The sequence below is a fragment of the Amblyraja radiata genome, chromosome 24, assembly GCF_010909765.2.
Source record: "Amblyraja radiata isolate CabotCenter1 chromosome 24, sAmbRad1.1.pri, whole genome shotgun sequence".
Classification (NCBI taxonomy): domain Eukaryota; kingdom Metazoa; phylum Chordata; class Chondrichthyes; order Rajiformes; family Rajidae; genus Amblyraja; species Amblyraja radiata.
Window position 1 is genome coordinate 35,600,155 of NC_045979.1, and position 27,329 is coordinate 35,627,483.

Consider the following 27,329-nt stretch of genomic DNA (forward strand, 5'->3'; position numbering starts at 1 on the left):
TGATACATATATATTGTGCCATGTTCTATTCCACACTAGTACCTGCCCTATTGCAGCTTTGCATATGAGACATTATATATCCATTATAAAGGTTAAAAACATAAAATTTAAATTGTACACAATTTAAAAACCATTTTGTCCAAGTGCCAAATTATACGAGTCCCGATATCATTAAAAAGTCAAACTTGGTTGCACTAAATGTTCTGCATAGGAAGGAACTGCAGATGCTGGTTTAAACCGAAGATAGACACAAAATACTGGAGTAACTCAGCGGGACGGGCAGCATCTGTGGAGAGAAGGAATGGCTGACGTTTCGGGTCGAGACTCTTCTTCAGCCATGCACTTAATATTTTGTTTTCGACAAGTTTTCTTGCCCGCAGTCTTCAGTTTGGTTTAGATATACAGGGTGGAAACAGGCCCTTCGGCCCACGGAGTCCGCGCCGACCAGCGATCCCTGCACACTAACACTATCCTACACACACTGGGGACAATTTGCAATTTTTACCAAAGCCAATTAACCGACAAACCCACACGTCTTTGGAGTGTGGGAGGAAACCAGAGCACCCGGAGAAAATCCACGCAGGTCACGGGGAGAACGTGCAAACTGTGTCAGACAGCGCCCGCAGTCAGGATCGAACCCGGGTCTCTGGCGCTGTGAGGCAGCAACTCCACCGCTGCGCCACCGGATCAAGTGCAAATATATGCAAATATATGCAGCATTTTTTGAAATTAACTAAATATCAGTTTAGAAATTGAATTGCAGGTTTCGTTCATCCTTAGAAAAAATAAATATTTCTATATAAACAGAGGCGTCCTCAGAGCGCCTGATGCCAACACATGGTTCAAATGGAGTCCAAACCGAGCCGTTGAAATCCCGATATTCAGCAGCATTTCTTCCTCTCTGTTGAATCACCGTCTCCCAGAGAGATAGAGTTTGTTAAATAAAAATCTTTGCCTTCTGATATCTAACAACGAAGGAAAAATAAACAGTCAAATGTTGTTTAGAATTATGTTTAGAGATACTGTACAGCATGGTAACTGGCCCTTCAGCCCATCGTGTCCACGCTGACCAGCCATTAGCCCATTCACACTATCTCACTTAAAGATTCAGACTGAAGAAGGGTTTCGGCCCGAAACGTTGCCTATTTCCTTCGCTCCATAGATGCTGCTGCACCCGCTGTGTTTCTCCAGCACTTTTGTCTACGTACAGATACATGATAAGGGAATAATGTTTAGTGCAAGGTAAAGCCAGCAAAGTCCGATCAAGTGTTCAAGAAGGAACTGCAGATGCTGGAAGATCGAAGGTACACAAAAATGCTGGAGAAACTCAGCGGGTGCAGCAGCATCTGTGGAGCGAAGGAAATAGGCAACGTTTCGAGCCGAAACCCTTCTTCAGACTGAGGAAATAGGCAACGTTTCGGGCCAAAACCCTAAGGGTTTCGGCCCGAAACGTCGCCTATTTCCTTCGCTCCATAGGTGCTGCCTCACCCGCTGAGTTTCTCCAGCATTTTTGTCCGCCTCAGAATAGAGATTGATGCAACATAGTTGCCTCACTGCTTGTCCACACTTCTGTACCTCTTGCCCGACGGGAGAGGTACAGAAAAATGCTGGAGAAACTCAGCGGGTGCAGCAGCATCTGTGGAGCGAAGGAAATAGGCGACGTTTCGGGCCGAAACCCTTCTTCAGACTGATGGGGATCGAGGAAAGTCCCAGGGTCCCCGCTGAGATATATAGTAGTTCAGCACTTGCTCTCTGGATGTGGTAGGATGGTTCAGTTGTCTGATAACAGCCGGGAAGAAACTGCCCCAGAATCTGGAGGTGTGCGTTGTCACACTTCTGTGCCTCTTGCCCGATGGGGAGATTAGGTTAGATTAGGATTACATTGGGATTAGATGAGGTGACAACGTGCGATTGTTTGAAAGACAAATGTTCCTCCAGCTCTTTGCGAGGGATTTTCTGTAATTTCGTAAAAGTGGAATGCAGTGAAAGGGAGGGCAACTAGTCCAGGAAAGGGCAGCCCCCTAGATTGCCCTGTCATGGTGATGTTTCCTAAACACAACTGCTCTGTATCTCTCCCACAGCTCCAAAAACATTCCACTCACCTGGCCCCGTATCACCTGGTAGCCGAGGTACAGCTCACCTGGCAGCACCGTCACTGGCGAGTGGGATCACTGCTTCCTTCCCCCCAGATTCCCCAGCCCCCACCCTCTCTCCCCGTCTCCTCCTCTTCATCTACCTCTCACCCCCCCCTCTCTCTATCTCTCTTTCTACAGTTTCTCTTTCTCTCTACCTCACATGTTCTCTCGTCTCTCATTCATTCTTTCTTTCTGGCTATTTCTCTCTCTCTCTTCTCTCTCTCTCTCTCTCTCTCTCTCTCTCTCTCTCTCTCTCTCTCTCCGTTCCTCTCTTCTCTCCCTCTCCCTTTTGTCTTTCCCTCTCTCTTCTTTCTCTCCCTCGTTTCACTGCCCCTCTTTCATGCTCTGACCTCTCTCTCTCTCTCCAATTCCTCTCTCTCTCTTTCTTCCCTTCTTCTGTCTCTATCTGATAACTCCTGGAGAGAAACCGATGGGAAATCAGCCGTGTTTCAGGGGAGGGGGGGGGGGGGGGGGTGTGGGTGGAGGGGAGAGGAGGAGGGGGTAGGACCGAAGGGCCTGTTCCACTGCGGTACTGTTGTATGTACGAGGTTCGCCGACAGATTGCGGGCACTACCTGAGACAGCGCGATGCGGGCAATGCCCTCGAAGGCTTGACTAACGCTCGTTCCCTCCTTAGCGCTCACTTCATAGTACGGAATGTTCCGGCTGTGACTCCAGGCCTCGGCCTCCTCCGTTGTAACCTGCAGCAGGGAAGAGAGATCAGGACATTAAACAAGGCAGCATCTCTGGAGAGAAGGAATAGGTGACGTTTTGGGGTCGAGACCCTTCTTCAGTCTCCTTAGAGAGTGTGTAGAGAAACCGTCCTCAACGTTGGGAGGTTTAGATTTCATTCCGTCACGTGTACCGAGGTACAGTGAAAAGTTTTTTATTGCGTGCTAACCAGTCAGCGGAAAGACAACACATGATTACAATCGAGCCGTCCACTCTGCACAGATACAGGATAAAGGGAATAATGTTTACTGCGAAATAACGTCTAGTAAAGTCCGATCAATGATAAGTCCGAGGGTCTCCAGTGAGGTAGATGGGAGGTCAGGACCGCTCTCTAGTTGGTGAGAGGACGGTTCAGTTGCCTGATAACAGCCGGGAAGAAACTGTCCCTGAATCTGGAGTTGTGCGTTCGTTTTCACACTTCTGTGCCTCTTGCCCGATGGGGAGAGGGGAGAAGAGGGAGTGACCGGGGGTGAGACTGGTCCTTGGTCACGCGGGGTACGGCGAAAAGAAAATGTTTTTCTAAGTTCTCCCCGTGACCTGCGTGGGTTTTCTCCGAGATCTTCGGTTTCCTCCCACACTCCAAAGACGTGCAGGTTTGTAGGTTAATTGGCTTGGCATAAATGTACAAATTGTCCCCAGTGCAGGGACAATGTGCGGGGATCGCTGGTCGGCGCGGTGGGCCGAAGGGCCTGTTTCCGCACTGTATCTCTAAACTAAACTAAACTGACTCGATTCAACAACACAACACAAACACACAAAAAATTATGAACATCATGCATTGTCTTTCCGCTGAGTGGATAGCACGCAACAAAAGCTTTTCACTGTACCTCGGTACACGTGACATGAACTAAACTCAGACAAATTATATATAAATTATACACAAATTGCACATAATTGCAATTGCACAAATTGTTTTAAAAAGAAATATGCAAAAAAAACAAAACAAGACATAAGATAGACACAAAATGTTGGAGTAACTCAGCGGGACAGGCAGCATCTCTGGAGAGGGTCTCGACCCGAAACGTCACCCATTCCTTCTCTCCAGAGATGCTCCCTGTCCCGCTAAAGCCCCTGTCCCACGATGCGAGTTTACCCAAGATCTCTCCCGAGTTTAAAAAAAAAATCTAACTTGTGGTAAGTACGTCGAATGTACGTAGCGGGTACGTCGGAGCTCGTGGATGTCTTGTAGCGGCTCGTAATGCTAACGGCAGGCACTCCGGAAACGCGGAAACTCGTGAGGTTTTTTCAACAGTGTGAAAACTTTCCAAGACTAAAAAAAATACTCGTGATGAAGTTCCGCGAGTTTGGGTTTTTTTAAAACTCGGGAGAGCTCTTGGGTAAAGTCGCATCGTGGGACAGGGGCTTAAGTTGCTCCAGCTTTCAATATTTCTATTAGATAGAATATTTCTGATTAGATATCAGGGAAGATTCAAACAAGAGGACATGACTTCAGAATTAAGGGACAGAAGTTTAAGGGTAACATGAGGGGGAACTTCTTTACTCAGAGAGTGGTAGCGGTGTGGAATGAGCTTCCAGTGGAAGTGGTGGCGGCAGGTTCGTTGGTATCATTTAAGAATAAATTGGATAGGCATATGGATGAGAAGGGAATGTAGGGTTATGGTATGAGTGCAGGCAGGTGGGACTAAGGGAAAAAAATTGTTCGGCACGGACTTGTAGGGCCGAGATGGCCTGTTTCCGTGCTGTAATTGTTATATGGTTATATGGTTATTTAGATCTTAAATATTAGATATTAATAATAATAATAATAATAATAAATACTTTATTGATCCCCTCAGGGAAATTCAGATGTCCAGAAGCTCCCAACCAACAAACCCACAGATTCAAAACGAACGCAGACAGAAAATACATAGAATACAATGTGGACACTACCTGAGAGCAATAAATACTTAAAAAGACCAATAATAAACAGTTAAAAATTAATAATTGCAAAATGCATCCCCCTACAGCCTAGCGGTATTATCCGAATTAACCATTTAACCATTTAAATAATTGATATTTAGATGTTTAAATATTACGTTAGATGTTTAGATATTCGGATATTTACATATATCACTATTTAGATGTTAGATATGAGATATTAGAAATAAACAGGCCCTTCGGCCCACCAAGTGCATGCCGACCATCGATCACCACTTCATACTAGTTCCTGCTATCCATTCCCTACTCACTAAGGGGCAATTTCCAGAGGGCCAGTTGGCCCACAAACCCGCACGTCTTTGGGATGTGGGAGGAAACCGGAGCACCCGGAGAAAACCCACGTGGTTGAGGGAGAGAGCCTGCAAACTCCACACGGACAGCACCCGAGGTCAGGATCGAACCTGGGTCTCTGGCGCTGTGAGGCAGCGGCTCCCAACGCCGCGCCTATCGCGCTGCCGAGTTCTGGAATGAAACCAGACGGTCAAACTGGGAGCAGAGTGGAAATTTCCGAGCCTCTCAAACCACCTCGGCAATTGAATGAGATCGCGGCTGATCTGGCTGCAATCTGCACACTACATTCCTGACAACCCCACCAACCTTTCCCCCCCTGCCTTATCTCCCTTCCTCTGGCTTCAAATATTCAAAGACTCTGCACGCCACCATCCTTTAAATTCCAGACCCAGAGCGAAAGAATCTGCCTCAGTTGGTGGCGCAGCGGTAGAGTTGCTGCCGCACAGCGCCAGAGACCCGGGTTCGATCCCGACTACGGGCGCTGTCTGTACGGAGTTTGCACGTTCTCCCCGTGACCTGCGTGGGTTTTTCTCCGAGATCTTCGGTTTCCTCCCACACCCCAAAGACGTGCAGGTTTGTGGGTTAATTGGCCTGGCGCATGTGTAAATTGTCCCTCGTGTGTGTGTGTGTGGGATAGTATTAGTGTGCGGGGATCGTTGGTCGGCGCGGACTCGGTGGGCTGAAGGGCCTGTTTCCGCCCTGTATCTCTAAGGCTAAAACTAAAACAGAAACCCACTGCCCCTGATACAAATGAGCAAGTGAATGTGAATGGTAGTCTTAATCAATAGGCAACCATTGATTACCTCCCCCCTCCCATCGGGCAAGAGGTACAGAAGTGTGAAAACGCACACCTCCTGATTCAGGGACAGCTTCCTCCCAGCTGTTATCAGGCAACTGAACCATCCTACCACAGCCAGAGAGCAGAGCTGAACTACTATCTACCTCTTTGGTGACCCTACACCTGGGTAGTTTACAGCCCAGCGGTATGAACTTTGACTTCTCCAATTTCTGGTAGTCCCTGCTTTCTCCCTCCTCCCCCTCCCCTTCCCAGCTTCCCTGAGATTGGAAGTGAAGTCAAGTCAAGTTTATACAGGTGAGGTACAGGTGAGGTGCAGGTGAGGTACAGGTGAGGTACAGGTGAGGTGCAGGCGAGGTGCAGGCGAGGTCCAGGTGAGATCCAGGTGAGATCCAGGTGAGATCCAGGTGAGATCCAGGTACAGAAGCATCACAGGGACACAGACTCAGCCAACACACAAAACCATAAATCATACATAAATTACTCAGAAACTCTCCAAGACAGCGAGAGAAATAAAAGATTTGCAAAGACAAGGCTTTCGTTCAAAACCATGTCTAACCCAAGTACAATTAAAACCTTGCCCTCAGCAACGTGGTAGACAAACCACACAAACTAATTGTGTACAAATGATACGTAAATGACAGAGAAATTCTACAAGACAGCGAAAGCATACGGTTGCCAATAACAAGGCATTAGTTCAAAACCCTATCCCACAGCCACATCATACACAAATGTACAAACTAATTCGGCATAAATCATACATAAATGACATGTAAAATTTCTAAAGACAGGTACATAAAAATGCTGGAGTAACTCAGCAGGTGAGGCAGCATCTACAAAACCTACAAAATCCTGGTCCTCACCTCCACCATCTGGCCCCCCCATATCTCACTGACCTCCTCTCCCCCTACCAACCCTCACGGTCCCTCAGATCCACATCAGCCGGTCTCCTCTCCATCCACAAATCCAACCTCCGCAGTTTTGGGGACAGAGCCTTCTCCAGGGCAGCTCCCAGGCTCTGGAACTCCCTCCCCCAACTGATCCGCAATTCCGTGTCCCTCACCATCTTCCAGTCCCGCCTCAAGACCCATCTCTTCACCCCTGCCTATCCTTAGCCCCACGTCCCCCTCCCTTTTCATCTGTGCATTAATTGCCTCATATTGTGCTTTGAATTGAATTCTGTCTTTACTTTGTGTACTAGTCATGTCTCTACTATTTATTTCATTCCCCTTACATGTTTTTCCTCTACAAGCTCAATTTTTGTAAGGTGTCCTTGAGACTCTTGAAAGGCGCCCATAAATAAAATTTATTATTATTATTATTATCTATGGAGAGAAGGAACAGGTGACGTTTCGGGTCGAGACCCTTCTTCAGACTGGACATGGTACATGGATAGGACAGGTTTAAAAGGACATGGGCCAAACGCGGGCAAGTGGGACTTACGATAAGGGGGATCGTTGATGATAGATGCCGCCTACTTGAGGCAGCGCCTAGTGTCAATGCCCTCGATGGAGGGGAGGGGGATGGGAGGGAAGAGGTGGGGGATGGGAGGGGAGGGGAAGGAAGAGGAGGGGAGCGGAGCCGAGGGGAGGGGGGGGGGGTGGGGAGTGGATGGGAGTGAATGGGCGGGTATGGGAGTGAATGGGGGGGGACGGGATTGGATGGGGGGGAATGGGAGGGGATGGGGGGGAATGGGAGTGAATGGGAGGGGATGGGGGAATGGGAGTGAATGGGCGGGTATGGGAGGGGATGGGAGGGGTGGGAGGTGAGGGAGGGGGGGGATGGGAGATGATGGGAGGGGTGGGGATTGGATGGAGTGATGGGCGGGTATGGGAGTGAATGGGCGGGTATGGGAGTGAATGGGCGGGTATGGGAGTGAATGGGCGGGTATGGGAGTGGGTGGGAGGGGTGGGCAGTGGCTGTGATGGACCATCACCACTCTCTCCAGCCACTTGTGTTCCTGTGCCGGTTCGTGGTGGGCTGGGGAGAGCGTTCTATACGACTGCCTGACTCCTTCAGACAAGGGGTCCCAACCTGCCCTTAAATGTCGATACCCAGTGGGTAAATTTGTTGATTCTGGATTTGTAGATATTTGTTCTCACACACTGACTGTGTTTGGTTCTGGTAAACCCCCGGTATCTGCTCATCATTAGTTGTTCACAAATAAATGAACTAACATTGTTATGTGCTATTAATGTTGCCGGGGGGTAAACGGGACAACAAAGGTTGTGAATCCCTGCCTTAATAATAATACATTTTATTTATGGGCGCCTTTCAAGAGTCTCAAGGACACCTTACAAAAATTTAGCAGGTAGAGGAAAAACATTTAAGGGGAATGAAATAAATAGTAGAGACATGACTAGTACACAAAGTAAAGACAGAATTCAATACAAAACACAATATGAGGCGATTAATGCACAGATGAAAAGGGACGGGGATGTGGGGCTAAGGATAGGCAGAGGTGAAGAGATGGGTCTTGAGGCAGGACTGGAAGATGGTGAGGGACACGGAATTGCGGATCAGTTGGGGGAGGGAGTTCCAGAGCCTGGGAGCTGCCCTGGAGAAGGCTCTGTCCCCAAAACTGCGGAGGTTGGACTTGTGGATGGAGAGGAGATCGGCTGATGTGGATCTGAGGGACCGTGAGGGTTGGTAGGGGGAGAGGAGGTCAGTGAGATATGGGGGGGCCAGATGGTGGAGGGCTTTGTAGGTGAGGATCAGGATTTTGTAGGTGAAGGGATCCTTAAGGGATGAGAGAAGCTCTCCCTCTCCTTCCCGGCTCATCCCGAAGGTTCCTGGCGGAGTGTTGGACAATTGGTGCAGGAGAAGGCCATTCGGCCCTTCGAGCCAGCACCGCCATTCAATGTGATCAATCTCCACTGGGAACAGGGTAACTCAGACCTGGGCCTCGTGCTCCACCTGCTGGCCACCCTTGGAACGGCACCATGAATTTGACCCAGGCCCCTGGAGCAATGGAATAGGAAGGAACTGCAGATGCTGGTTTACACTGAAGATAGACAACAAAATGCTGGAGTAACTCAGCGGGTCAGGCAGCATCTCTGGAGAAAATGGATGGCTGACATTCTCGAGACCCTTCTCCAGACTGAGAGTCAGGGGAGAGGGAAACGAGAGATGATATGGAAATATGAATGAATGAATGAATGAATGAACAAGTATATTGGCCAAGTATATATTGGCCACACCTGGAGTATTGCGTACAGTTTTGGTCTCCTAATCTGAGGAAGGACATTCTTGCCATAGAGGGAGTACAGAGAAGGTTCACCAGACTGATTCCTGGGATGTCAGGACTTTCATATGAAGAAAGACTGGATAGACTCGGCTTGTACTCGCTAGAATTTAGAAGATTGAGGGGGGATCTTACAGAAACTTACAAAATTCTTAAGGGGTTGGACAGGCTAGATGCAGGAAGATTGTTCCCGATGTTGGGGAAGTCCAGGACAAGGGGTCACAGTTTAAGGATAAGGGGGAAATCCTTTAGGACCGAGATGAGAAAAACATTTTTCACACAGAGAGTGGTGAATCTCTGGAATTCTCTGCCACAGAAGGTAGTTGAGGCCACAGTTCATTGGCTATATTTAAGAGGGAGTTAGATGCGGCCCTTGTGGCTAAAGGGATCAGAGGGTATGGAGAGAAGGCAGGTACAGGATACCGAGTTGGATGATCAGCCCTGATCATATTGAATGGCGGTGCAGGCTCGAAGGGCCGAATGGCCTACTCCTGCACCTATTTTCTATGTTTCTATGTATTCACATACAAGGAATTTGCCTTGGTGCTCCGCCCACAAGTGACAACATGACATACAGTGACAGTTATGAACGACACATAAAACGCTAAACATTAATAATAAAACATTATTGATTAAACATGTGAATTAAATAAAATACCAGAGGCTACAGAGTTTTGGTTATTGAGTAGAGCAACTACTCGTGGGGAAAAAAAGCTGTTTTTTATGTCCGGCTGTGGCTGCTTTGACAGTCCGGAGTCGCCTTCCAGAGGGAAGTGATTCAAAGAGTTTATGGCCAGGGTGAGAGGGGTCAGAGATGATCTTGCCCGCTCGCTTCCTGGCCCTTGCAGTGTACAGATTTATAGAACAAATGAATGAAAGACATGCAAAAAAGTAACGTTGATGAAAGAAAGGTGGAGCCCACAATGGTCCATTGTTGGCTGTGGGGAAGGTGATAACGAGTTATGCAGACAGTGAAACAGCCAAACTAGTACAACGACTTGGGGAGGGGGAGGGACGGAGAGAGAGGGGATGCAAGGGTTTCTTGAAGTGAGCGAAATCAATATTCATACCAGGTAGACAAAAATGCTGGAGAAACTGAGCGGGTGCAGCAGCATCTATGGAGCGATGGAAATAGGCAACGTTTCGGGTCGAAACCCTTCTTCAATATTCATACCACTGGGTTGTTAGCTGCCCTCTGTGGCAGAGAATTCCACAAATTCACAACTCTCTGGGTGAAAATGTTTTTTCTCATCTCAGTATTAAATGGCCTCCCCTTTATTCTTAGACTGTGTGACCCCTGGTCCAGGACTCCCTCAACATCGGGAACATTTTTCCTCCATCTAGCTTGTCCAGTCCTTTTTTTTAAATTTTATACGTTTCTATAAGATTCCCTCTCGTCCTTCTAAATTCCAGTGAATACAAGCCCAGTCTTTCCAATCTTTCCTCGTGTGACAATCCCGCAATCCCGGAGATTAACCTCGTGAGAACTTCGTCCTCTTTGATCTCTCGTTTTCACATCTTAAAATTTTAAGAAAGAACTGCAGATGCTGGAAAAAAATCGAGGGTAGACAAAAATGCTCGAGAAACTCAGCGGGTGAGGCAGCATCGTAGATGCTGCCTCACCCGCTGAGTTTCTCCAGCATTTTTGTCTGCTACATATTAAAATGTACATCAGCCTCAGTCACAAAATACTCTGGACTCAAAGTGAAAGCAGATTCCACCCTAATGGTATTAAATCAAAAGGAAAAATATACTTTTATTTCTGGAGTAGTTCCTGAGGATTGGCGGGTAGTAAATGTAACCCCACTTTTTAAGAAGGGAGGGAGAGAGAAAACGGGGAATTACAGACCAGTTAGTCTAACATCGGTAGTGGGGAAACTGCTAGAGTCAGTTATTAAAGATGGGATAGCAGCACATTTGTAAAGTGGTGAAATCATTGGACAAAGTCAGCATGGATTTACAAAAGGTAAATCATGTCTAACGAATCTTATAGAATTTTTCGAGGATGTAACTAGTAGCGTGGATAGGGGAGAACCAGTGGATGTGGTGTATCTGGACTTCCAGAAGGCTTTCGACAAGGTCCCACATAAGAGATTAGTTTACAAACTTAAAGCACACGGCATTGGGGGTTCAGTATTGATGTGGATAGAGAACTGGCTGGCAAACAGGAAGCAAAGAGTAGGAGTAAACGGGTCCTTTTCACAATGGCAGGCAGTGACTAGTGGGGTACCGCAAGGCTCAGTGCTGGGACCCCAGCTATTTACAATATATATTAATGATCTGGATGAGGGAATTGAAGGCAATATCTCCAAGTTTGCGGATGACACTAAGCTGGGGGGCAGTGTTAGCTGTGAGGAGGATGCTAGGAGACTGCAAGGTGACTTGGATAGGCTGGGTGAGTGGGCAAATGTTTGGCAGATGCAGTATAATGTGGATAAATGTGAGGTTATCCATTTTGGTGGCAAAAAACAGGAAAGCAGACTTTTATCTAAATGGTGGCAGACTAGGAAAAGGGGAGATGCAGCGAGACCTGGGTGTCATGGTACACCAGTCATTGAAAGTGGGCATGCAGGTGCAGCAGGCAGTGAAGAAAGCGAATGGTATGTTAGCTTTCATAGCAAAAGGATTTGAGTATAGGAGCAGGGAGGTTCTACTGCAGTTGTACAGGGTCTTGGTGAGACCACACCTGGAGTATTGCGTACAGTTTTGGTCTCCAAATCTGAGGAAGGACATTATTGCCATAGAGGGAGTGCAGAGAAGGTTCACCAGACTGATTCCTGGGATGTCAGGACTGTCTTATGAAGAAAGACTGGATAGACTTGGTTTATACTCTCTAGAATTTAGGAGATTGAGAGGGGATCTTATAGAAACTTACAAAATTCTTAAGGGGTTGGACAGGCTAGATGCAGGAAGATTGCTCCCGATGTTGGGGAAGTCCAGGACAAGGGGTCACAGCTTAAGGATAAGGGGGAAATCCTTTAAAACCGAGATGAGAAGAACTTTTTTCACACAGAGAGTGGTGAATCTCTGGAACACCCTGCCACAGAGGGTAGTCGAGGCCAGTTCATTGGCTATATTTAAGAGGGAGTTAGATGTGGCCCTTGTGGCTAAGGGGATCAGAGGGTATGGAGAGAAGGCAGGTACGGAATACTGAGTGGATGATCAGCCATGATCATATTGATTGGCGGTGCAGGCTCGAAGGGCCGAATGGCCTACTCCTGCACCTAATTTCTATGTTTCTATGTTTAATACGAGGGCAAAACACTTTTTCTCACAGAGAGTGGTGAGCCTGTGGAATTCTCTGCCCCAGAGGGCGGTGGAGGCAGGTTCTCTGGATGCTTTCAAGAGAGAGCTAGATAGGGCTCTTACAGATAGCGGAGTCAGGGGATATGGGGAGAAGGCAGGAACGGGGTACTGATTGGGGATGATCAGCCATGATCACATTTAATGGCGGTGCTGGTTCGAAGGACCGAATGGCCTACTCCTGCGCCTATTGTCTATTGTCTATTGTCTATATCTCTGTGTCTCCTTCTGCCCCTGACTCTCAGTCTGAAGAGGGAAGGGTCTCAACCCGAAACGTCACCCGTTCCTCCTCTCCAGAGACGCTGCCTGTCCCCGGCTGAGTTACTCCACCGGTTTGTGCCTCGTCTCCGACTTACCTCCCTGTCGCTGAGATCCATTTTGTTGCCCAGAACCGCGAGGGGGAAGTCCTCATGCTCGGCCGGTACATTGGCCATGACCAGGTCCCTCCAGCCTTCCATGGCGTGGAAGGAATCGCGGTTGGTCACGTCGAACACCAGCAAGCAGCCGTCCGAGCCTTTGAAGAAGGAGGACACCAGGGCTTTGAAACGCTCCTGCCCTCCCGTGTCCCAGATCTGGTCCGGGAGAGAACAGAAGAAGGTAAGCACCAGGAACAGGAGTTGGTCAAACAGTTGTATCGGGCCGCCCTGCCCTGCCCTGCCCTTCATATTAAGTTCAATCCGCTCAGAAACTTAATTTAGACAATAGACAATAGGTGCAGGAGTAGGCCAGCACCGCCATTCAATGTGATCATGGCTGATCATCCCCAATCAGTACCCCGTCCCTGCCTTCTCCCCATATCCCCGACCACTATTTTTAAGAGCCCTATCTAACTCTCTCTTGAAAGTATCCAGAGAACCGGCCTCCACCGCCCTCTGAGGCAGAGAATTCCACAGACTCTTCATTTAGTTTAGTTTAGAGATACAGCGCGGAAACAGCACTTCCGAGCCGACCAGCGATCCCCGCACATTAGCCCTATCCTACACACCACACACTTAGGGACAATTTACATTTATACCAAGGCAGGCAAAAATGCTGGAGAAACTCAGCGGGTGAGGCAGCATCTATGGAGCGAAGGAAATAGGTGACGTTTCGGGTCGAGACCCTTCTTCAGACTGTTGAAGGGTTTTCTTCGGACTAAAGTAGGGTCTCGACCCAAACGTCACCTATTCCTTCGCTCCATAGATGCTGCCGAACCCGCTGAGTTTCTCCAGCATTTTTGTCTATTTACCAGCATCTGCAGTTCGTTCTTAAACTAGTGTCTTTTAAATGTTGTTATTGTCCCGGTCCCAACTACCTCCTCTGGCAGCTCTTCCCAAGTACCCACCTATGGGTACCCATCTGTGTGAAACAGCTGCCCCTCAGGTTCCTATTAAATCTTTCCCCTCTCACCTTAACCTATGTCCACTGGTCCTCGATTCCCCTACTCTGGATAAAAGACCTTTATCCTTATTTTATTTATTTTCTGTTCCCCTCGTGGATCTCCATCCGATGAAGATCCTGCTGCAATATCTGACAACCATCTTCACAATCTGCTTTACCACCCATGGTAACGTCTATAACCTTAAGTAACCCCGGCATTCCCTCTCCCTCTCTCTCTCTCTAACCCCCTCCCCCCCCCCCCCCTCCCTCCCCCACCCAAGTTAAGTTCTTAAAGATATCTTAAAGATAGCGGAGTCAGGGGATGTGGGGAGAAGGCAGGAACGGGGTACTGATTGGGGATGATCAACCATGCTCACATTGAATGGCGGTGCTGGCTCGAAGGGCCGAATGGCCTATTCCTGCACCTATTGTCCATTGTCTATTGTACACCAAAATGCTGGAGAAACTCAGCGGGTCCAGCAGCATCTATGGAGTGAAGGAAATAGCCAATGTTTCGGGCCGAAACCCTTCTTCAGACTATTGCCTATTGTCAAGTCGAACCAGCTTCTCATTTTTACCCAACAAACAGCTAACAACGGCCTGGTTCCCTTATCATCGTTACTTTTTTGCATATCTTTCATTCATTGTTCTTTATCTCTCCACATCACCATCTATATCTCTCGTTTCCCTTATCCCTAACTAGTCTGAAGAAGGGTCTCGACCCGAAACGTCACCCATTCCTTCTCTCCAGAGATGCTGCCCGCCCCACTGAGTTATTCCAGCATTTTGTGTCTATCTTCGGTGTAAACCAGCATCTGCAGTTCCTTCTTACACATTCCACCCATAGATCCTCTTGGCATTCACCCACCTTTGGAGCTGATTGTCGGCACTGGGCCTGTACTCGCTGGAGTTTAGAAGGATGAGGGGGCACCTTGTTGAAACTTACCGAATAGTGAAAGGCCTGGATAGAGTGGATGTGGAGAGGATGTTTCCACTGGTGGGAGAGTCTAGGACCAGAGGGCACAGCCTCAGAATAAAAGGATGTTCCATTAGAAAGGAGATGAGGAGGATTTCTTTATTCAGAGGGTGGTGAATCTGTGGGATTCTTTGCCACAGACGGCTGTGGAGGCCAAGTCGGTGGATAGATTTAATAGATAGATTGATTCTTGATTAGTACGGGTGTCCGAGATTATGGGGAGAAGGCAGGGGAATGGGGTTGAGAGGGAGAGATAGATCAGCCGTGATTGAATGGCGGAGGAGACTTGAGGGATATTATTTTATCCCAAGAGCTATAGTTTTATCCCAAGAGCTATAGTTTTATCCCAAGAGCTATAGTTTTATCCCAAGAGCTATAGTTTTATCCCAAGAGCTATAGCAGCTCTGAACCGGCCCTAATGAGTGCTCCCCCACCCACCCCCTTTGGACATTCTCCCTCAGATGGTCACGTCAATCAATTCAGCTTGTTTATTTATGTATTGTATTTATTTACCTTTCTTGTACATCAGTGGAGCTGCACACTAAATCTCGTTGCACTGACGTGCAATGACAATAAAAGATATATTATTATTATTATTATTATGGGCCGAATGGCCTAATTCTGCTCCTAGCACTCACAAGCCCCCCCTAGTGTTCATCGATGGATCTGCTCACCAGTAGCTTGACCGTCACATTGTCCACTGTGATGTGTTTTGTGAGGACATTTACCCCAAGTGTACACTGGTAGTCAGACTTAAACTTGTTGTTGATGTATCGGTTCAGAAGTGCTGTTTTACCCACGCTGTAATGAGACAAGTGGATACGAGTTTAGTTCAGTGTAGCTTAGCTTAGGGATACAGTCCCTTCGGCCCACCGAGTCCGCGCTGACCAGCGATCACCCCACACACTAGCACCATCCTACACCCACTAGGGACAGCTTACAATTCTCCCGAAGCCAATTAACCTACAAACCTGCACGTCTTTGGAGTGTGGGAGGAAACCGGAGCACCCGGAGAAAACCCACGCAGGTCATAGGGAGAATGTACAAACTCCATATAGACAGCGCCCATAGTCAGGATCGAACCAGGGTCTCTGGTACTGTAAAGCAGCAATTCTACCGCTGCGCCACCAGTCTGAGTACTTGGAAGGTGCTGCCAGGGGTGGTGGTGGAGGCAGGTACGCCCAGTGGCGTTTAAGAGGCTTTTGGATAGGCACCTGGATATGCAGTGAGATAGGAATTGGGCTAGGCACAGACATTGTGGGCCGAAGGGCCTGTTCATGTGCTGTCTTACGAACTTCTACAGATGCGCCACGGACAGCAGACTGTGGGGTTGCATCACAACTAGGTTTGGGAACAGCTCTGAGCCCAAGACCACAAGAAATTGCAGAGAGTTGTGGATGGAGCCCAGTCCATCACACAGACCACACTCCCCACCATTGACTCCATCTACACTTCACGCTGCCTCAGAAAAGCAGCCGACAGAATCACAGACTTGTCCCTGTCCCACCCCGGTCATTCCTCATTCTCCCTAGCAGAAGGTACAGAAGCTTGAAAGCGCGCACCACCAGGCTCAGGACCAGCTTCTTCCCCTCTGCTATCAGGCTTCTGAACGGCCCTTCCATAATCTAGGGCACTGTCTGATTCACCTCTACCCCATTGCAGACATTGGACTTTGTCTCTGGAACTGATGCGCTACGATGCTGAGAACTATATCCTGCACTCTGTATCTCTCTCTTCGTTCTACCTGATCATAACATCATAAGAGATAGGAGCAGAATTAGGCCATTCGGCCCATCTACTCCGCCATTCAATCATGGCTGATCTATCTCTCCCTCCTAACCCCATTCTCCTGTCTTCTCCCCATAACCTCTGAAACCCGTACTAATCAAGAATCTATCAATTTCTGCCTTAAAAATATCCACTGACTTGGCCCCCACAGCCGCCTGTGGCTAAGAATTCCACAGATTCACCACCCTCTGACTTAAGAGATTTCTCATCTCCTTCCTAAAAGAACGTCCTTTAATTCTGAGGCAGTGACCTCTGGTCCTAGACTCTCCCACTAGTGGAAGCATCCTCTCCACATCCACTCTATCCAAGCCTTTCATTATTCTGTATGTTTCAATGAGGTCCCCCCTTATTCTTCTAAACTCCAGCGAGTACAGGCCCAGTGCCGACAAACGCTCATCGTATGTTAACCCACTCATTCCTGGGATCATTCTTGTAAACCTCCTCTGGACCCTCTCCAGAGCCAGCACATCCTTCCTCGGATACGGGGCCCAAAATTGCTCACAATATTCCACATGCAGCCCGACCAGCGCCTTATAGAGCCTCAGCGTTACATCCATGTTTTCGTATACGAGTCCTCTTGAAATAAATGCCAACATCGAGTTTGCTTTCTTTACTACCGATTCAACTTGCAGATTAACATTTGGGAATCCTGCACCAGCGCTCCCAAGTCCCCTTGCACCTCCGATTTCTGGATTCTCTCCCCATTTAGAAAATAGTCTACGCGTTCATTCCTGCTACCAAAAGGCATGACTCCACACTTTGCGACACGATATTCCATCTGCCACTTCTCTGCCCACTCTCCCATCCTGTCCAAGTCCTTCTGCAGAGTCCCTGCTTTTTCTACGCTACCTGCCCACAAAGCAAAGCTTTTCACTGCAACCTCGGGTCATCTATGTGGCAATATCATAATACACCAGCAAAACCAAGGAACTGATTGTGGACTTTGGAAGGGGTAGGATGGGGACCCACAGTCCCGTTTATATCAACGGGTCGATGGTGGAGAGGGTCAAGAACTTCAAATTCCTGGGCGCGCACATTTCCGAAGCTCTCTCCTGGTCCCAGCACACTGATGCAATTATAAAGAAAGCACATCAGCGCCTCTACTTCCTGAGAAGATTACGGAGAGTCGATATGTCAAAGAGGACTCTCTCGAACTTCTACAGGTGCACAGTAGAGAGCATGCTGACCGGTTGCATCGTGGCTTGGTTCGGCAACTTGAGCGCCCAGGAGCGGAAAAGACTGCAAAAGGATGTGACCACCGCCCAGTCCATCATCGGCTCTGACATCCCCACCATCGAGGGGATCTATCGCAGTCGCTGCCTCAAAAAGGTTGCCAAAATCACACCATCCTGGCCACACACTCATCTCTCTGCTACCATCGGGTAGAAGGTACAGGAGCCTGAAAACTGTTACATCCAGGTTCATAGAAACATAGGAACATAGAAAATAGGTGCAGGAGTAGGCCATTCGTCCCTTCGAGCCTGCACCGCCATTCAATATGATCTTGGCTGATCACCCAGCTCAGTATCCTGTAACTGCCTTCTCTCCATACCCCCTGATCCCTTTAGCCACAAGGGCCACATCTAACTCCCTCTTAAATATAGCCACTGAACTGGCCTCAACTACCTTCTGTGGCAGAGAGTTCCACAGATTCACCACTCTCTGTGTGAAAAATGTTTTTCTCATCTCGGTCCTAAAGGATTTCCCCTCTATCCTCAAACTGTGACCCCTTGTCCTGGACTTCCCCAACATCGGGAACAATCTTCCTGCATCTAGCCTGTCCAACCCCTTAAGAATTTTGTAAGTTTCTATAAGATCCCCCCTCAATCTTCTAAATTCTAGCGAGTACAAGCCGAGTCTATCCAGTCTTTCTTCATATGAAAGTCCTGACATCCCAGGAATCAGTCTGGTGAACCTTCTCTGTACTCCCTCTATGGCAAGAATGTCTTTCCTCAGGAACAGCTTCTTCCCCACAGCCATCGGACTATTAAACTCGCCAACAAACAGACTCTGAACTGTAACAGCCTATTGAACTTTATCTGTTTATTTATGCTTACAATACTCTGTTGTGCAGAAGCAAAGCAAGAATTTCATTGTCCTATCTGGGACACATGACAATAAACTCTCTTGACTTGACTTGGCTGCTGTGTGAAATGTCCCATCAGACCAATATTTCCTTCGCTCCATAGATGCTGCTGCACCCACTGAGTTTCTCCAGCATTTAAGTCTACCTTAGACCAATCCCGCTCGCCTCCAGTACTGGGGATGGCCTCTGGATGGCGCCCCTGCCTCACAACCAGCACCAGCACAGAGGAGGTTTGTGTTGGAAGGAACTGCAGATGCTGGTGTGAAACTGAAGATAAACACGAAGTGCTGGAGTAACTCAGCGGGACAGGCAGCATCTCTGTCGAGAAGGGATGGGTGGCGTTTTGGGTCCCGACCCGAAACATCGCCCATTCCTTCTCTCCAGAGATGCTGCCTGTCCCGCTGAGTTACTCCTGCATTTGTGTGTACATAGAATGTTTACCAGAATGCTGCTTGGATTAGGCAGCATTAGCTACAGGGAGAGGTTGGGCAAACTTAATACAAGTATAACGTTTTCTTTGAAGCATTTGAGGGTGTTGTTGGGGAGACCAGATAGAAGCATATAGTATATCTGAGAGGCATTGAGATATGTTTCCCCATGTTGGGGGAGTCCAGAACCAGGGATCACACACAGTTTAAGAATAAGGGGTTGGCCATTCAGGACTGGGATGAGGAAAAACATTTTCACCTAGAGAGTTGTGAATCTGTGGAATTCTCTGCCACAGAAGGCAGTGGAGGCCAATTCACTGGATGTTTTCAAGAGAGAGTTCGATAGAGCCCTTAGGGTTAAAGGAATCAAGGGATATGGGGAGAAAGTAGGAACGGGGTACTGATTGTGGATGATCAGCCATGATCACATTGAATGGCGGTGCTGGCTCGAAGGGCCGAATGGCCTACTCCTGCACCTGTTTTCGATATTTCTATGGTGAAAGTCAGAACCTTTTTTTCCCCAGGATGTGAATGTCAAAGACTAGTCTAGACTAGAGTGCACTGCTTTAAGATGAGAGGGGCAAGGAGATTTGAAAGGGAAGTGTTTTGTTTACACAGAGGGTGGTGGGTGCCTGGAACGTGCTGCCAGGGGTGATGGTGGATACAGATACAATAGTGGGGTTTAAGGCATTTTTGGACAAAAAAACTTTCAACCCCGACACCAAACATCACGTTTCCGTTTTCTCCAGAGCTGCTGCTGACTCGCTGAGTTATGCCCCTGTCCCACTTATGAAACCTGAACGGAAACCTCTGGAGACTTTGTTCCCCGCCCAAGGTTTCCGTGCGGTTCCCGGAGGTTTTTGTCAGTCTCCCTACCTGCTTCCACTACCTGCAACCTCCGGCAACCACCTGCAACCTCCGGGAACCGCACGGAAAACTTGGGTGGGGCGCAAAGTCTCCAGAGCTTTCCGTTCAGGTTTCCTAAGTGGGACAGGGGAATTATGCTCCGGCACTTTGTGCCTGTCTGTGTTTGGACAGGGAATGTGTCGGGAGGAACGGCAGAAGCTGGTTTAAAAAAAAACCGAAGATAGACACAAAATGCTTGGGGTAACTCAGCGGGACAGGAGAGAAGAAATGGGTGACGTTTCGGGTCGAGACAAATGGTGCATACAACGAGATTCAGGCACACCGCCTGAGTGGAGCTCAAATGTACAAGATAAAAAATAACAATAAAATAACAGCAAAAATCTGAGAAAAGTAAAAATTGTTCATACACTCACTGCGACTCACACACACACTCACACACACGCATGCATGCATGCACATTATGCCTACCTATGCATCCTTAACTGAATATACGATATTGCACTCAGAAGGTCATTGTCAGAATATTAGATATTGTTGCACAGGATCGTATTATAAAAATAAATATTATGCATGAATATGTCAGTATTGCACAAAGGTAGGTGTTGTACAGGGTAATTATTGATTATGGCGGGTTGTGTGTGTGTTCACTGCAGAGTTCATTGTAGTGGTGGCCTGAGGGTGGAAACTGTTTGTTAGTCTTGTGGTGCGTGCCCTGATGGACCTGCAGCACTTTCCTGAGGGCAGCAGGGCGAACAAGTGATGGGCGGGGTGAGATGGGTCCCTTTAGGATGCAGGATGCCTCCCGCAGGCAACGAGAGCTATAGAAGGTACACACAAATGCTGGGGAAACTCAGCGGGTGTGGCAGCATCTATGGAGCGAAGGAAATAGACTATAGATGTCCTTCCAGATGTGTGTCGGTGAGCTTCTGGGCTGTGTTGATGGCTCTCTGCAGAGAGTCTGAATGGATATACATGGACCGTCCTCTGTCTATTCCCTCCACAGACGCTGCCTGACCCGCTGAGTTCCTCCAGCACTTTGTGCGCTTTGCTCTAGATTCCAGCATCTGCAGTTTGTGATTGAGGCAGTGCAGCGTAGGTAAACGAGATTGATCCCTGGGATGGCGGGACTGTCATATGAGGAAAGATTGAAAAGACTAGGCTTGTATTCACTGGAGTTTAGAAGGAAGAGGGGGGTTCTTATAGAAACATATAAAATTATAAAAGGACTGGACAGGCTAGATGCAGGAAAAATGTTCCCAATGTTGGGCGAGTCCAGAACCAGGGGCCACACAGTCTTAGAATAAGGGGGAGGTAATTTAGGACTGAGGTGAGAAAAAACTTTTTCACCCAGAGAGTTGTGATTTTATGGAATTCCCTGCCACAGAGGGCAGTGGAGGCCAAGTCACTGGATGGATTTAAGAGAGAGTTAGATAGAGCTTTAGGGGCTAGTGGAGTCAAGGGATATGGGGAGAAGGCAGGCACGGGTTATTGATAGGGGATGATCAGCCATGATCACAATGAATGGCGGTGCTGGCTCGAAGGGCCGAATGGCCTCCTCCTGCACCTATTTTCTATGTTTCCATGTTCCTTGCAATTCTGCGCATCTCTGCTCTCCAGTTGTAATTCCTGGGCCAACCTGCAGGTGGTGCCTTTGTCTGATGATCAGCACCAGAGGCCTTTGTAGTTTTTAAAGTTGCCTCAATATTTCACCATTTATATCTCAATCTTTTCCCACTTATTTATCTTTGGGCATTTCCTTGGGTTCAAATCATCTGGGTGGCAAAAGCAGAAATTTCAGATAGTTAAGGGAAAAAAAATTAAATAATGACTGGGCCAAATCAGTGCAGGCCTTGGAGTTTACAAGGAACTGCAGATGCTAGAGCCTTGAGCAAAATACAAAGTGCTGGAGGAACTCAGCGGGTCAGGCAGCATCTGTGGAGGGAATGGAGAGACGACGTTTCAGGTCAGGACCCTTCTTCAGTCTGTGTAGGATTTAGTTTAGTTTAGAGATACAGCGTGGAAACAGGCCCTTCGGCCCACGCCGACCAGCGATCACCCCGTATACTAGCACTATCCAACATAAATATCCCGGGGAGAATGTACAGAAGCGAATTGACCAACGAACCTGCACGTCTTTGGAGTGTGGGCGGAAACCAGAGCACCCACACGGTCACGGAGAGAACGTGCAAACTCCGTACAGACAGTCTGTTCTAGAGTCTGTTCTCACCTTCTCCATCATGGTCTGGTTCGGCTCGGCCACCAAGCACGACACCTGGAGGCTGCAGCGAATCGTCCGATCAGCAGGGAAGGTTATTGGCTGCAACCTTCCCTCCATTGATGAACTGTACACTGCAAGGGCCAGGAAGCGAGCGGGCAAGATCATCTCTGACCCCTCTCACCCCGGCCACAAACTCTTTGAATCACTTCCCTCTGGAAGGCGACTCCGGGCTGTCAAAGCTGCCACAGCCAGACATAAAAACAGTTTTTATCCACGAGTAGTTGCTCTACTCAACAGCCAAAAATCTGTAGCCTCCCTTTGATCTGGTATTTTGTTGGTTCACATGCTTGATCAATGGTGTTTTATCATTGGTGTTTGTTCGTTTGTGTCGTCTGTGAAAACCCTACAAAGATTATTATTATTAATGTTTAGTGTTTTCTGAGTCATTCGTAACTGTCACTGTAGGTCATGTTGTTACTTGTGGGCGGAGCACCAAGGCAAATTCCTTGTATGTGAATACTTGGCCAATAAACGTACTTACTTACTTACATAGTCGGGATGGAAGAGCCCGTTTCCGCGATGTCCCTCTAAAGTAATGTCTAATGTCATTTTACAAATCAGCTGATGTTGTTCTTTATCGTTCCTTCGTGTTGTTTACAGATTGTTATTCCTCCTTCCCACCCCCCCACCTCTCCAACACTTTTCTCAGACGTTCCCGCAATATCTCCACATGACAGCAGGCTACAAACAAAGGAAGACATCTCGTGACTTACGCTATGGAGCCGATGATGATAATTTTCAAGGCCTTTGTTCTGGTGGCTGTCATCGATGGTATCTGTAAAAACAAAAACGGCGGTGACTGTTTCAACGTTGTGTCTGTCGAGGAAAGACAATCGATCGAGCAGCTCGGAACAGCGCACCAGCAGACTCAAGAACAGCCTCTTCCCCTCTGGCACGTTACAACCCAGCGCCATGAATATTGAAACGTCGCCCATTCCTTCTCTCCAGAGATGCTGCCTCACCCGCTGAGTTACTCCAGCATTTTTGTGTCTGCCTGCAGCATGAATATTGATTACTCTAACCCTTGTTTCCCCTCACTCTCTCTCCATCCCTCCCCCACCCAAGTCGTTATACCAGCTTCAAAGTCCTCTCGTTCAGTCTCATTGTCTGTAACTCGTTTTTCACCTACAATTAGCCAACGATGGCCTGTTTCCTTTATCAATGTTACTTGTTTGCATATCATTCATTCATTTGTTCTATATCTCGCTATATCACTGTCTATATCTCTTGTTTCCCCTTCGCCCTGACTCTAAGTCTGTAGAAGGGTCTCGACCCGAAACGTCACCTATTCCTTTTCTCCATAGATGTCGTCTGTCCCGCTGAGTTACTCCAGCATTTAGTCTCTATTTTCGGTTTAAACCAGCATCTGCAGTTCCTTCCAACACTTCCCCCCTCTGCTATCAGGCTTCTGAACGGTCCTTCCACAAGCTAGGGCACTGTCAGATTCACCTCTACCCCATTGCGGACATTGGACTTGGTGTTTGGAACTGATGCGCTACAATGCTGAGAACTATATTCTGCACTCACATATCAGCCATGAGGTACAGAAGTGTGAAAACGCACACACACCTCCAGATTCAGGGACAGTTTCTTCCCAGCTGTTATCAGGCAACTGAACCATCCTACCACAACCAGAGAACAGTGCTGAACTACTATCTACCTCTTTGGTGTCCCTGGGACTATCCTTGGTCGGACTTTGCTGGCTTTATCTTGCACTAAACGTTATTCCCTTATCATGGATCTGTACACTGTGGACGGCTCGATTGTAATCATGCATTGTCTTTCCGCTGACTGGATAGCACGCAACAAAAGCTTTTCACTGTACCTCGGTACACGTGACAAACTAACTAAACTATACCTGCAACTGTACAGGATTGTAGATGAATTGCCTTTGGTAAAGATTGTAAAATGATCCCCAGTGTGTGTAGGATAGTGCTAGTGTGTGGGGTGATCGCTGGTCGGTGCGGACTCTGTGGGCCGCAGGGCCTGTTTCCGCGCTGTATCTCTAAAACTAAACCTAAAATGAATAAGTTTGTTTGGTGAGGCACAGAGAAAAGCTTTTGTTGCGTGCTATCCAGTGAAAGAAGAGACGAGACATGAAATCAGTCAAGCCCTCGACAGTGCACAGATCAGGAATTAAGGGGTACAGCATTTAATATAAGAGACTACACTCTGAAGAGTGTAAGGCCTGGATAGAATGGATGGGGAGAGGATGTTTATATGAGTTGGAGAGTCGAGGACCAGAGGTGGCAGCCTCAGAATAAAAGGACGTTTCTTATTTAAGAATAAGGGGTAAGCCATTTCGAACGGAGACAAGGAAACATCTTTTCTCACAGAGAGTGGTGAGTCTGTGGAATTCTCTGCCTCAGAGGGCGGTGGAGGCCAGTTCTCTGGATACTTTCAAGAGAGAGCTAGATAGGGCTCTTAAAGATAGCGGAGTCAGGGGATACGGGGAGAAGGCAGGAACGGGGTACTGATTGGGGATGATCAGCCATGATCACATTGAATGGCGGTGCTGGCTCGAAGGGCCGAATGGCCTACACCTATTGTCTATTGTCTTTAGGAAGGAGATGAGGAGCAATTTCTTTAGTCAGAGGGTGGAGAATGTGTGGAATTCATTGCCGCAGCCATGATTGAATGGCGGAGTAGACTTGATGGGCCGAATGGCCTAATTCTACCCCAATCACTTATGACCTCTTGACAGCTAGCTGTGGAGGCCAAGTCAGAGATAGAAAGATTCTTGATTAGTACGGGTGTCAGGGGTTATGGGGAGAAGGCAGGAGAATGGGGTTAGGAGGGAGAGATAGATCAGCCACGATTGAATGGCCGAGTAGACTCAATAGACAATAGGTGCAGGAGTAGGCCATTCGGCCCTTCGAGCCAGCACCGCCATTCAATGTGATAATGGCTGATCATCCTCAATTATTACCCTGTTCGGGGTGGGAGATTGCAACCTTCACGTGATCCACCCTGTTGTGACTAATGCAATCAACCCGATGTGCACAAACAAGATCAAATAGAACAAGTTGACCTACAACTTTAAACAGTGCAAGCCATACGCAAGAAGAAGTACCCAGTTCCTGCCTTCTCCCCACATCCCCTGACTCCGCTGTTTTTAACAGCCCTATCTAGCTCTCGCTTGAAAGCATCCAGAGAACCTGCCTCCACCGCCCTCTGGGGCAGAGAATTCCACAGACTGGATTTACGAAGAGGAGCCAGTGGATTAAAGTGGAAGTAAAATATAATTGAAGCATTGAAATTGAACGTGGCGGGTGTGGTGTGGTGTTGTGTTGTTACACCAGTACTCACTGCTTGGCACATACCCAATGCAACTTGGAAGGAGGTTTGTGCTGTCTCTCTCGGCAGGAGAGAGTCCCCCCCCCCCCCCGGCTCTGACCCGCGATGTGAAAACAATCGGACATAGAACTCAGTAGACTCACCTAGAGAAGGGCTGCTCAGAGCAACCTGTCGGCTGGCTCCACGGCAGTACAGGAAACTAGTCTGTTGAGATCCAGATTCCAGAGAGTGTGAGATGACAGGCAGGGAGGGGTGTTCCCCAGTACAGCTCCTCTGCCGAAGGGTGGAACTAACTCATCATTCACTCTCTGCAGCGTTAAAGGGAGAGCTCGGCTGCCTGGTTTTGCAATCAGTGACTCACTCCCACCACGGGCTGGCAAAGCGTCACACCCACACTGACTGCCTGACTGGGGAAACAAAAACAGCTTCGAAACACACAGAGTGCTGGAGTCATCTATTTATTTATTTCAGACTGGACACCAAAATAGAGAACAAACTATTAAACATGAAGGACTATCATGACAAAGGTTAAATATCAGACAATATACAATAGACAATAGGTGCAGGAGTAGGCCATTCGGCCCTTCGAGCCAGCACCGCCATTCAATGTGATCATGGCTGATCATCCCCAATCAGTACCCCGTTCCTGCCTTCTCTCCCATATCCCCTGACTCCGCTATCTTTAAGAGCCCTATCTAGCTCAATAAACTAAACCAAACTTCTCCCATTTCAGGTAGTCCCTGCTTTCACCCTCTTTCCCCTCCCCTTCCCAGCTCTCCCACAGCCCACTGTCTCCGCCTCTTCATTTCCTCTCCCCCCCCCCCCCCCCACCCCCACATCAGTCTGAAGAAGGGTCTCGACCCGAAACGTCGCCTATTCCTTCGCTCCATAGATGCTGCCTCACCCGCTGAGTTCCTCCAGCATTTTTTACCTACCTTCGATTGTTCCAGCATCTGCAGTTCCTTCTTAAATATTTATTTATTTAGATTCCTTTATTGTCCTTGTCTTGGTGGTGCATACAACGATATTCAGGTGGCACTGTGCCAGAGCGGAGCTCAAATGTACAAGATTAAAAAATAACAGCACAAAAAAGTGAGAAGAATAAACAGTTGTCCATACACTCACGTGCACATACTGTGACACAGATACACTGATTCACCCACACGCATGCATACACATTATGCCGACATATGCACCCATACCTGAATATACGATATTGCACTCAGAAGGTCATTGTCAGAATAGACAATAGACAATAGGTGCAGGAGTAGGCCAATCGGCCCTTCGAACCAGTACCGCCATTCAATGTGATCATGGCTGATCATCCCCAATCAGTACCCCGTTCCTGCCTTCTCCCCCATATCCCCTGACTCCGCTATTTTTAAGAGCCCTATCTAGCTCTCTCTTGAAAGCATCCAGAGAACTGGCCTCCACCGCCCTTAGAATGTGAGATATTGTTGTGCAGAATAGTATTATAAAAATAAATATTATTATTAAATATGTCAGTATTGCACAAGGGTAGGTGTTGTACAGGGTAAATATTGATTATGGGGGGTTGTGTGTGTTCAGTGCAGAGTTCATTGCAGTGATGACCTGAGGGTGGAAACTGTTTGTTAGTCTTGTGGTGCGCGCTTTGATGTGCCTGTAGCGCTTTCCTGAGGGCAGCAGGGTGAACAAGTGATGGGCGGGGTGAGATGGGCCCTTTAAGGATGCAGGATGCCTTCCGCAGGCAACGACAGCTATAGATGTCCTTCCAGGGCAGGCAATAGACAATAGACAATAGGTGCAGGGGTAGGCTATTCTGCCCTTCGA

At 48.0% G+C, this 27,329-nt stretch overlaps 1 protein-coding gene across 1 annotated transcript; it reads right to left on the reverse strand.

Annotated features, from left to right (window-relative positions):
- Window positions 1–573: 573 nt before the first annotated feature.
- rab7b (RAB7B, member RAS oncogene family) lies at window positions 574–25,787 on the reverse strand. The gene is made up of 6 exons (XM_033042919.1): window positions 25,661–25,787; window positions 22,934–22,995; window positions 15,448–15,574; window positions 12,795–13,010; window positions 2,710–2,835; window positions 574–965 (listed from the first exon to the last, which is right to left on the reverse strand). The coding sequence occupies exons 2-6, from the start codon at window positions 22,984–22,986 to the stop codon at window positions 882–884; spliced, it is 606 nt and encodes a 201-aa protein (XP_032898810.1). The 5' UTR covers window positions 22,987–22,995; window positions 25,661–25,787; the 3' UTR covers window positions 574–881.
- Between the last annotated feature and the right edge of the window lie 1,542 nt (window positions 25,788–27,329).

Excerpts from the sequence above, each read along its gene's own strand:
- rab7b (XM_033042919.1), bottom strand. The coding sequence starts at position 22,986 with ATGACAGCCACCAGAACAAAGGCCTTGAAAATTATCATCATCGGCTCC. Across the intron at positions 15,575-22,933 it reads ATCATCATCGGCTCCATAGC|CGTGGGTAAAACAGCACTTC; the intron begins GTAAGTCACGAG and ends GTCTCATTACAG. Across the intron at positions 2,836-12,794 it reads TGGATCTCAGCGACAGGGAG|GTTACAACGGAGGAGGCCGA; the intron begins GTAAGTCGGAGA and ends TCCCTGCTGCAG.